This window comes from Rhinopithecus bieti, unplaced genomic scaffold (genome assembly GCF_001698545.2).
Source record: "Rhinopithecus bieti isolate Rb0 unplaced genomic scaffold, ASM169854v2 scaffold_46389, whole genome shotgun sequence".
NCBI classification, from domain to species: Eukaryota; Metazoa; Chordata; class Mammalia; order Primates; family Cercopithecidae; genus Rhinopithecus; species Rhinopithecus bieti.
This window is the reverse complement of record NW_016818836.1, coordinates 356576-368917: the sequence shown is the minus strand read 5'-3', so window position 1 is coordinate 368917 and position 12342 is coordinate 356576. Positions and strand designations below refer to the sequence as shown.

The following is a 12342-nucleotide window of genomic DNA, read 5'->3' as shown; positions in this document are numbered from 1 at the left end:
AGGACACCTGGCAATGGACAGACGATCTACTGGAACTGGAGGAGAGGGGGAGGCATAGCGTGCAAATGCACAAATGGTCATTGTCCCAATATGACAGTCATTGCTTCATTCACCAGACATGTATTGATCCTGTCTGTGCCAAGGACCAGGAAAGACCAGTAGGAGAGACAAAATGAATCCCTGTACCCTGCCACCGAGCACCTTAGCGTCCAGATGAAAGGAAGGCATAACCTAGGTGAGGTTGTAAGATACAGTTGTAAGGCCCGGTGATCTAGAGCAGAACAGTTCAGAGTGAAGAGAAATGCTTCCATCTAGGAGAAGGGGGCAAGAGGACAGGGAAGGATGACTTTTCTCCCTACATCGCTCTCCTCAGTGGGTGCCATTAACATCCCCATGGTCACCCAAGCTGGGTTTCCAGAGGTGTCTTCAGCTTCTCCTCTTCCCTTATGCCCAACTATGATGGACCGCCAAATGCTCCCTGTTACAATTACAGAATGTCCCTCCAATTCATACCCTCCTGCCTACTCCCAAATTCAGGTCCTCATCCTCTCTTGCCATAACTTTTGCTAGTTTCCTAATCCATTTCTCTACCTCCAGGTCTCCCCTCATCCCATCTTTCCTGCTGCCTTGGAAGTAATCTTCAAAAATCACAGATCTGACCATGTCACTCTCCTGCTTAAGAACTTTTGCTGACTTTTCATTACCTAGTGCAGCAAATCCAAAATTTTGCCACTAGCATATCAGATCCACTATTTTAGTTTTTGTCATATCTTTGTATGTCCTTGTGCCAGTTGTTTACCTGCATGTCTCAGCTCCTTATCCTCACTTCATCACTCTGTTCTGTATTTGGGACGCATGGTGTCTACACATTATGTTTTCCAGACTTCTTTGCTAGCTGTGTCTTCGTTAGGACTAGAATATGCCAATCACCTGCTCAGTGGGAATTAGAAGACAGAAGTAAGAGACAATTCCTTCTGCAGTTTTGCTGGAAATTCTAGTGGTTGCTGTTGTGGCTGCAGCCATGCAGTGGGTCTCTCCCAGTAGTGTGAGCAGAGAAAGCACCTTTTCCATGGTTCAAACCCTGGTGGAGGTGGCGCCACTTTATTGAATCCGGAACTGAAGGCACCAGCAACCTCTGACACTGTAGAAGCAGTTGTAGATACCTGGGTTCCAGCCCAGGCATTAGCAGCTTTGAATCCTTCTTCCTCTGCTCTTCCAGCTCTTTCCACTCTTGGTAACCAGTCTCATGTATTAAATTCCCTCATTTGAAATGCCTAGGTTAATATCTGTCTTCCATATTGGACTCTGACTGACATGCTCTTGTACTATTTTATGCACTATTTTTTTCTCAATGATTACCTAAAAATACTTGACCTTATTCTAAGCAATAAGATCCATGAGATCATAAGTTAGTCTATATTTTTCTAATACATATTAAACTAAATGTTTAATTATTAATATTAAAAATATTTATCCATGTAATCTAAACCATCTCAAGTGCTGACATATGCCCACTCTGGGAAAGCATGGTCCAGTCCACCTCCCTCTCACTAGCTAGTGTGGTCCCCTCTCCAGCTCCCACATCCATCTCCCCACTCAGACTCTCCCATTCTCCTCTCTATCCTGCCCTGAATCAAGGCCTTGCTTCTGCAGCATGTTTTATGCTTTTGCAGGCTTCACTCTCTCTTCGTGAAAGCATCTTGACTTCTTCCCTGACCGGAAAATTTCTTCTTGCTCTTAATTCAAACATTCTCTAGATTTTGCAGTTTTATTCAAACTTCATCCTATTCAAAAGGCAGCTTTAACTCCCTTTATGTTTCCTACTAGATAGCAAATTTTTTTATACATTCAAAATGTGAGCCCAGCACAAATCTCACATAATAGGTCAGAGGATGCTTGATGGGTGAATAATTAAGCAGTGGATAAGTCATCTGATGTCTTGTGGGATCTGAAGGAAGAAGGAAACCCAAGGAGAGGGAAAAGGATGATGTGTGTGATTATGATGAAACACAAGATATATATTTACAGCATGGCCCAGATGGGGTATTCCAGTAAACACAGTATTGGAAGAACTGTAAATCCTTGCTTTGAAGAATTGGGATTCAGTATATATGCTTTACACCACGCCTCTGATAAACACAAGAGTCCAGCAGCCTCCCCACGATCTTTAAGTTCTTGAGATCCCTCTTCATGCACATGGACTGTCAGGCTCTTTGTTCTGGAATAACAAGACATTCTCAACCAACAGTAACCCATCAATGACTCAAGAGGTCAGTGGTGCCTAGACTATTGTCCTGTCAACATTTTCTAGTCATATACTCCATGGAAAGTGTAGTGCTAAGCTCCCATTTAGAAGAATTTTTATGAGGGTAGCCAAACTATATCTTTAAAAATTATACTATGGAAATAATAAAAGTCAAAAACACAAGCTTTGGAGTCCAGCGGGCTGGATTTGTGTTTCTACTTGGCAACTTCCTATTTGGGCAAATGAAGGCAGTTTCTGACCTTTTTATACCTTAGTTTTCTCAACTGAAAAATGGGAACATGTTGCTTGTCTTACAGTATTATTTTGAGAATTTGATGAGATAGTACAGAGAAAGCACTGAGTGTTCAATTAATGAAAGCTGTTATCATTATTAATGTATTAGAAGAGAATAGAGATTGCTTTGGGGATGTTGGTCTAGGGGTGCAGGGAAGGCAGAGACCTCAGGAGGGCTTCATGGCGAGGAACCAATGCTCTGAGTTTTGAAGGAGGCCAGGGCAGTGTTGCTGTGGCTGTGAAGGGTTGATTACCCATGGCTTGAAAGCAGAGAGGATGCAGGGTTGCAGGATAGGGGTGATAAATGGGTCCAGGATTGCTTGGGAGATATTTCTCTTCGAAGTGTCAGGCTGACATTAAACTGCCAATTGGACATTCAACCCTCAGGGGCAAGGGACATGGGACAAATAAATGGTATTAGCTTTTACGGCCAAAATAGGAACCTAATGAACCAGGCTTGCAGGTAAGTTCTGGTTTCTGTCTTGATTACATCAGCTGACACATGATCGCCACTGCCTGCCATGCCATCCATGGGCTCTACTCTCTACCATGTAAAGGAGGGATTAGTGGGGGTCCTAAGGTAAATCATGGGAAGGCCTCATGTCATACAACAAGGGCATTCCTAACAAGTTATCATGTGAAGGAAAAGATTGTTCATTCAATACACTTTTCTGTGTAGTATAATTCCTTTGACAGTGCGTACCACCACCCACAATTTTTGCTTAGTACATTTTTATTTTTGCTCCTCCCCGTGGGTTCTTATAGCAGGGGAGCCTCTAGAAATGCTAAGGATATTGAATGGTTCATTAGAGCAGGTCTCATTCTAAATACTCTACAGTTGTTACAGGGGAATTCTTTAAGCAACTTACCATGATTGAAGAGACAAAATTGGTGCATATAAAACAAGTCCTAGAAATATCCTTAAATAGTTTTTTGTTGAAGTTAGTACATCCTGAAATTCTACCAAAAGGATTGAAAACAGCACATGGTGAAAACATAAGACTTTCAGGACCAATGACATGGCCAATGAAGCTAACGCAAACTCTTCCTGCAGCATGGCTATAGTGTCCAGGTTGAAGCATAATAATTTTTCAGCTGAGGTCACAAGAAAAAAGGAAAACCCCAGATGCTAGGAACACAGAAGGAGCTAAAAGTCAGAGCAGTAAGCAGTGAGCTGAGTCTGGGGCACCTGAGGTGGTTGTCAGAATTGAAAATGACTCAGATGGCCAGGAGCTTGGGTTTTATTGCCATCTGGAGCAGGAGATGAAGCCTTGGCACTGCACAAGAGACAGCTGCACCACCAGGAAACCGGGGAATGGAGGCACTACCCACTGGCCCAGAGAGATGAGAAGGAAGCTCATCCCCAAGCCGGGAGATTGAAAAATTGGTCCTTTCTGGTCATACCTCTGGGACATCTGACAGATGCAAATGCAAAGTGCTGCGATCCCCTGTCATATGAGTGTCGCATTTCTGAAGGACTTGACAGTTTATACAATTCTTTTAAATTTTTTTTTATTTTACAATAACCACTTAAAATTTAAAAAAAAATTTTTTAAACTTTTATTTAAATGCAGGGGTACATGTGCAGGTTTGTTATTTAGGTAAAATGCATGTAGCAGGGGTCTGGTGTACAGATAATTTCATCACCCAAGTAGTAAGCATAGGACCCAATAGATATTTTTTCTGATCCTCTCCCTCTTCTCACCCTCACCCTCAACTACGCCCCAGTGTCTGTTGTTCTCCTACTAGTATCCTGTGTTCTCATTGTTTAGCTCCCACTTATAAGTGAGAACACATAGTACTTAATTTTCTGTTCCTCTGTTCGTTTGCTTAGGATATGGCCTCCAGCTTCATCCACGTTGCTGCAGAGGACATGATCTCATTCTTTTTTATGACTGCATAGTATTCCAGAGTACATATATACCACACTTTCTTTATTCAGTGTACTGTTGGTGGGCATTAGGTTGATTCCATGTCTTTGCTATTGTGAATAGTGCTGCAATGAACATACTCATGCATGCGTCCTTATGGTAGAACAATTTATTTTCCTTTGGGTATATACCCAGTAGTGGGATTGCTGGGTCAAATGGTAATTCTGTTTTAAGTTCTTTGAGGAATCACCACACTGCTTTCCACAATGGCTGAATTAATTCACACTCTCACCAGTAGTCTGTAAGTGTTCCTTTTCTCTGCAACCTCGCCAGCATGTTATTTTTTACTTTTAATAGTAGCCATTCTGACTGATGGAGGTAGTATCTCATTGTGGTTGTGATTAGTTTACACAACTATTTCATGAGGCAAAAAATGTTATGACCATTTAACAGGTAAGCAAGTAGAGGCTCAGCAAAGCTCCACATCAGGTATAAAGAAGAGCTGGGCCCAAACCCAAGTCCTTTCTCTCTGCAGCCCTGCCTGTATCAGAATTATGGGCTTCTCAGGTCACCTCCTATGTTCAAAACACCCAGGAAATGGGCAGGCTGGCACTGCAGGCACTAAGGTCAAAGGTGCTTGTTCTAAAATGAACACCTATCATATCCTGGCCACCAAGAGGTGACTCCCCTCCTTTCCCACAACTGCACGCTGCCCATCTGAGTAGGGATGTGAGAAGAGGGGATGTCTAGTGTGGAGTGAGTGGGGCCAGAGTCTTTGGTCACTCCAAAACTGTGCCCACAGAGTGGGAGTCTCTTTTTTTATTTCTTGAAAGCCACTTGAACTTTGTCATTGCAATTAAGCTTATCTCTTCTTGTGTTTGTTCAGCTAGTGGGTGGAAGATGTCATTACCCTCTTCTAAGTTTATGGAAAACTCATGAATATTAAATCTCTGTGCTCTCAAGATTCACACACACACACACACACACACACACACACACACACACACACAAAAGGAAGTCATTGGGGGTTGCCTAAGAATAGCCATATCTCAGACCTGGGGGAGAGAGGGAGTCCTGGCCCGGCGTTGATCAGCTCGATTTACTTGTCAGGCTGCCCATCTGCCAGGGAAACTGTCAAGGCTTCACTGGTTGTGCCAGGCCCTGGACCAACCTCTGGGTCAGCTGCATTCCCAATGCTGTTCTGAGTCTGCAGGCGTTGCCTGGACAGGGTAGGCAGGAAGTGCAGCGCGAGGCAGAGGGGTCCACCCAGGACAGCTCATGGGTCCTGCTGTTCCTCAGACACCAGGAAAGGTGCACCTGGTCCATACTTCCCCTGAGGCCTCCAGGGTTGATGCTGACTTTCTCTATGGAGAAACTTTCATGCTGCTCCTTCCCACTCCCTTCTGTCGACCCCAGAAAGCAGCAGTGTGGGGCGTGATACTTGACATTTGCGATCAAGGGGAGAGGGCCTAGTTGTGGATGTATAAGTCAGATATCCCTTTATCTGAGTAGGATGCCAGGCAGCCAGCTGGGGGCATGAGAGAACATGGGCACTTGCAGCAGATTCTCCCAAACGAAGCAGCTGATGGGTGGGATGGGAGGTGGGCATGGTAGTGACTCTATCACGGTCATTTTCCTCGGTGATTATTTCATTGATTTTAGGCTGCAAAGCTCCTAACTTCCCCATCTAAGCAAGTGTTTACATATTCCTTCCTTGACAAGTGCTAGAAGAGCTCTTTAGATAGGTGGTGAATAGGGTCTCAGGTGTAGACCTGAATTTAGCCCTGGGCTGAACCTTCACATACTCATTAGACAGACATATGCCAGCTATTGGCCCAGGCTTTAGATGTCACATGTAACCCAGATGGGATCTAAATAAAATGAGCTTGAATTCCTCCAAAGCCCTTCCTAGGATTTCTAGGGACCTGGGGAACCCTGTAGGGAATGCAGCCCCACAGACACTGCACTTCCTGGTACTGCTTCTGCGTGTGCCATCTCAGCCCCATCACATCCATCCAGAAATAAAGCTCAGCCCTGCATCATTTTCCACTTGCTCACATGTTGATTCAGCCACTATATTTTACTGAAGCTTTTGAAATAGTTGGAGTGGAAATTAAAGAAAGATGGATGGGGATTCACTGCAGCAAATGAGCAGCTTCAAAGCCAGTGCCATCCTGGAGCTCTTCTTGCCTTGCGGTCACTGGGGGTATCTCAGTGACCCATCACCCCACGCCCTCTTGGTGGCGCATCTCCTGCCTGCCTGCCACATTCCTCTCTCTTCTTTCTGCAGTCTGGGAGAGGAGCGGGGAAGACACACTCAGCCTCTCCTGGTCTCCTGCATGAGGGAGCTGCCCTTCTCTTCACCAGCTTGGCTCTCACTGACACACGGGTCTGAGGTCTGGGGTCTCACACACTCTGTCTCCCAGGCAGTCATTTACACACACACACACATACACACACGCACGCACGCAAGGAATTCTCATGCCAGTTCTTGAGAAAATGGATTTTTTTACTTCCTTACATATACAAAAATGAAATATCAGCATCCCACCTGGAGACCAGGGCCCCTTCAGTACAATGAGACATGTTAAAAGATGCGTAATCAAAGCTCAGAGCAAGATGAGAGAAGGACTGTGGGTGTGCCCATCCTTCTTTGAGCCACCTTGCCCCTTCCTGCCCGCTGCTCAGGTAGTAGTGGTGATTATAAAATGCCATAAGTTATCAGCATGCAGGCCCACTTCGCTTGCTGCAGGGACAGCCCCAATTCCTGGCCTGGGAGGCACCTAGACACTGTGTCCTAGACACTGTCAGAGGAGGGCCAAGCAGGAAGGGCCACAGCACCCCTCTGTGCTGGAGGGAAAGGTCTGCTGGTGCCAGAATCTACATGGCAGGACACTCCACTAGTGAGCGCTCTCTGTCCACACCGCTCCAAAGGTGGAGACCTCTCTCTGGCAGGGTACACCTTAATACCACCTGTCAGGGATGCCGTAGGAGGACCCTGGCACTGGGACTGTGGGTGGAGGAGAGAACTTATGAAGTGCTTTGCTGGATCAACATGTCCAAATGCTGGAGACCACGGAGGGCATAGAGAGTGGCATGGACGCCCCTGATGTGTCCACTTGGCCCTGTGGTTGGAACTGTGACCTAGGGAGAAGGAAGGAAAAAGGATGGAAAGGTAGACTGGAGTCGCCTTTTGAAGGCTGGCAGCCCTGCTAGAAGTTTAGGCAATGGGAGTCATTTTCCAAGCCAAAAATTAGAACTCATAATAGGGAAATGTAAGTGTTATTGGGGGTGGCCATCGTGACCTGGCACATGACACCAGGCCATCCAGGACCTGTGGCCTCTGAAGTGGTGGGAACCACCGAGGCTCATGCCTGAAGCAGTGGCCCAACCCAGCCTATGCTTCAGGATGATCTGTCTAACCACAGAGTAGAGGAGGAGCACAGGACGAAGGCCGGAGGCTGCAGGTGAAAAGGTTGACGCCAAAGTCCAGACAAAGACGGGAAAGAATCTGGGGGTGAGGGGGTGCTTGCCGAGAACTGCCTCAGTGGCAGGAACTGGGACATGTGCACCCATTGGGCACCACGCCTCTCTGTGCTTCACAACAAACTGGCACATCCCAAGGCCACTGGAAGCCCTGTTGGGCCATCTCCCCAAGGCCAGTGCTGTATACATAACCCTACGAGACCAGTTTCCTACACATAATCCCAGATCCCTTGTCCTGTCTTCTCAGCAGGGCTGGAGCAAGTCGGCAGGTGGGACTTTCTCCTGCCTTTTCTCTGCCTAATAAAATGTGTCTCAATTCTGCACACCTGGTTCCAATGTTTTACACCTGCCATTTAGCAAAGACTGCTTTAACACCTCAAAAAGGCCTATGGAGGAGACTATAATCATCAAGGAGGAATTCCCAGGATTCAAAATAGCACTAGCAGCTGATGACAACTCTAAAAATTAAGTTTGTGTAATAATGGGGATGAGAAGAGATCATAAGGTTATGTAAATAAGGTGAGGTTTTGAGTTCAAAGGAATTCTCTGGAATTTTTCTGTGTGTGTACACACACACACACACGTGTGTGTATATGTGTACAGACATATATGAACACTTATGCATATAATGTGTATATATGTATGTATTACATATATGCACATTGACACATCTTTATGTACATAATACATGTATGTATATATAAACACCGATGTATAAACACATATGCACGCATCTATATATACACACATGTGTGCATATATACACATACATGCATATACACACACATTTCATGGGGTATGGAGAGTCACTTCAAGGCTCCCAGGGCCATAGGGCTTCCTGCTTGACTGATATTCATTAATGTTTGCTGAATTGCAGCAAACCTTTGCTGTGCCCATCCTGTTCTTTATCATTGACCATTGCTCTCAGGAGTTAATGTTTGAACCTGGCCATAAAGGAATCAACAGCTGCTGACCTCTGGCCGCTATTCGAAGGGAAGGGAGTCCCCTATAAAACAACCTACAGTGGACAGTCTGGTCAGCAGAGCTGCAGGTCAGTCGTGAAGAGGGAGCTCTATCGCCAGCATGAGTTTCTCCGGCAAGTACCAACTGCAGAGCCAGGAAAACTTTGAATCCTTCATGAAGGCAATCGGTGAGTGCTGCTCTGAAAGGCAAAGCTGTGGGTCACATCAATGAGGGTCTGGCCCTACCAGCAGTGGCTATTTAGGGTCCAAATGTTGAGATGGGGGAGAGATTCAGGCTATATACACAAACAAGGGGGCATTTTACTGACTTCTGGAGTTATTTGCAGCGAGTCCTCACTGCACAAGGCCATCCCATAGGCAAGTGGAAAGAGCACTGAACTAGGGTGTGGTCTGGATTGATGACCACATGTCGTTGGCACTTCGTTGTGTGATCCTGTTCCTGCATTTATTCATTCTTCAAACAAACAGTGATTCAAGGCTGATCACACACTGAGCACTGTGCTGGATAGATATCAAGGAGACAGATAATAAAGGTAATAAGGCATTATCTTATCGGGAAAAAGAAGAGAAGAAACAAAGGTAAAAAGGCATTCCCTAAGGTGTATGGAGCACACACTGCCAGGCAACTGTGCTGACCATGGGATATGCAATACCCCATCTATTCCTCACCATAAAACTAAGCCGGGTACCATTGTTTTCCCACTTTACAGTTGATGTAATTGAAGCCTAGAAAGATTTAGTAATCACAAGCAAGGTCATGCAAGTAGGAAGTGTTTAAGTTAGGATTGAAAGCAGGCACTCATTCTCAGAGACCCTGCTTTAACCCCTGTGCCTCCCAGGGTCATGTACAGGAGGATGTGGCTCACGGAGGGCATGGAGGGATGGCTCAGTGGAGGTAAAGAGAAGGATCAGGCTAAGCCTTGGAAGACAGATGTCTAGGGGACTAGGGCCAGGGAGCATGCTCCAGGCAGAGGGAGCCCTATAAGCAAAGGGTGTGGCGTGGCAAGGGAGGGTGCCAAGAATGAGAAGGGTGCTGAAGACAGCAGGGGCAAGGAGAGAAGGACCTTCAGCACTGCCGGAGAGGGATCTTCTGCAGGCAATTCATACTACCTCTGTGTCTCTCATCTCTCCCTCATGCAACAGGACCCTCTGTGCTCACTGTCCACCCACATAATGTTTGTGAACCTCAATTTGTATAACAGTGTGGACAAGTTCTAAAATTGGTAAAGCTCTATGCCAGGGCAAGGGATTACTGGCATGTCTTCCTCCAGAGCCTTGACTGCAGAGGTGGACACACGCTTGCCTGGCACAGTGCTGCTTTGGGTGTGTTGGCCTGGCATGATTATCGATAGCTCCCCTGTCACTCCCAGGAGGGACCTAGCTTGGAAGATCAACTCTCTGGTCACTCAGGGTATGGGGAATGAAATGCTCCCACTCCAAGAGCAAAGTCATCAAAGGAGGAGGGAATGAGGAAAGAGAGTGAGCAAGAACCAGGGTACTCACAAGAGGAATAGTTCTTCAGGCCAGAGGAGCGTCCTTTTTGTAAATTGACTGGCAAGATAGCAGCAGGCCAGGCCAGGCCACTGTCCTTTCCTTCCTGAGGCCACAGCCCATGCTGCTCACAAGTCCCCAGTGAGTTTCTGTGGCCCCTTGGAAGACACAGTGCCCTCCTCTGCCCCTCCATGCCATAACGTTTCTCTCATCTGCCTACCACAGTCATGAAACTCCCACCTTTGCCCATCTCTAAACCTCAGATGGTTTCCACCAGGTTTGCCGGAAGAGCTCATCCAGAAGGGGAAGGATATCAAGGGGGTGACGGAAATTGTGCAGAACGGGAAGCACTTCAAGTTCACCATCACCACCGGGTCCAAAGTGATCCAAAACGAGTTCACCGTGGGGGAGGAAAGTGAGCTGGAGACAATGACAGGGGAGAAAGTCAAGGTAGGAGAGCATCCCTTCTGCTGTCAGAACTTTCCTTGGAATCTGGCCCTAGGGCCTCATTCCTCAAGGCTCTAACTTCACAATTCCACCCATAGACACCATTTCTGAACCCACCTCCACTGTGGGAGAAGCAGAAAGACAAAGGCAGCTCTTAAGGAAGAATCTTATAGGGAAGCTGCTCTCCTCTTCCCAGGGATTGTCTGGGGATGTTCCAGCCCCAAAGTCTGAACTTTCCCATATAGAGGATATGGGGGAACCAGGCATTGAGCAGGATTCTAAGTCTCAGGTTCTCCCAGGCCCAGTGCTCCTGGCACTAAGAGTCCTGTAAGCAGGGCCCAGGAGTGGGGCAAGTGGGAGTTTGTGAAAAACCCTTAACTGAGCCCAAAGTCAACTGGCCTTCACTGAACCTAGAGCTGGGAGATACTTCTTGAAGGATAGGGAGAGACTTATTGAAGGAAGTGCTGGCAATACCAGAATACCAGGGCCCTAGACAGGTGCTCAGACCCCGCCTTCAGGAGTGGTCACAAAGTCCCTGGCTTCAGCCACCCCATCTGTAAAATAAAGAACAATCAACCTCCCTAAACTGTAAAATAAGAACAGTCAACCCCCCTAGACTGAAGGCAGTGGGCAGGGCAGCATCACTTCTGCTGGGCACAACTCAAGGTGTGCAATGACAGCTGGGGTGTGGGGTGTGGGGTATGGGCTGTGTGAGTGGCAGATGGTGGCAGGGGGATCCCGGCAATGGGGGTGCCTGTCTCCTCCTCCCTCTGAAACACTCCATGCTTTAGCAGCCCTCTTCTCTCCTCCCCCCAGACAGCTGTGTTCATTGGGCTGGGAATGTTTGTCTTTTTATCTCTTCTGGTCACGCTTTATTTCTGCCTCTCCAATTAGAACATTACAGGTCAGGATGATTTTAGGAGGAAAATATTCTTGATGTGCTCATGGTCAAGGGATTTAACTATGGTCCTTTTCCAAATTTTCTTTTTGGAGGCAAAATGTTTAACATTGTCCAGGGTCTTCGGCTCCCTGCTGGGTTCCTGTCATCTCTTCCAGGATGTATAAGGGCTTGGAAGGAGGCCAGAAAATGAAATGTTAATGTTCTGGGAAGAATAATACATACCTGGTTGGGCAGGTGGCTCATGCCTACAATCCCAGCACTTTGGGAGGCTGAAGTGGGAGGATTGCTTGAGCCTAGGAGTTCAAGACCAGCCTGGGCAACATACAAGACTTCATTTCAATTAAAAAAAAAAAAAGAAAGAAAAAAAAAAAAAAACAAAGAAGAAGAATACATACCAAAGCAAAAGATGTATTCTCTACTGGTCAATATTTTGAATTTTGCTACTACCTCCCTCCATTAGCTTGGGAGAATTGAGATTTTACTTGATTTGATTTTAGCATTTGTATTTGGGGCCACTTAGGTGTTCCATGCTCATTTCTAGATCACATGCCATGAATTAAAATTCTAACAAAAGAGGTCGTGACATTTTATTTAGTTTTTTTGTTGTTGTTGTTGTTGTTTTGT

The 12342-nt window shown here is 46.3% G+C and overlaps 1 protein-coding gene across 1 annotated transcript in view; it reads left to right on the top strand.

The window, feature by feature from the left end:
- The first annotated feature begins 8870 nt into the window (after positions 1–8870).
- The window catches only part of FABP1 (fatty acid binding protein 1), a 6601-nt gene continuing 3129 nt past the window's right edge, over positions 8871–12342 (top strand). The window contains exons 1-2 of the mRNA XM_017857586.1: positions 8871–9046; positions 10648–10820. Coding sequence (XP_017713075.1) covers positions 8980–9046; positions 10648–10820 — 240 coding nt within the window. The 5' untranslated portion in view covers positions 8871–8979. The remainder of the gene's footprint in view (positions 9047–10647; positions 10821–12342) is intronic.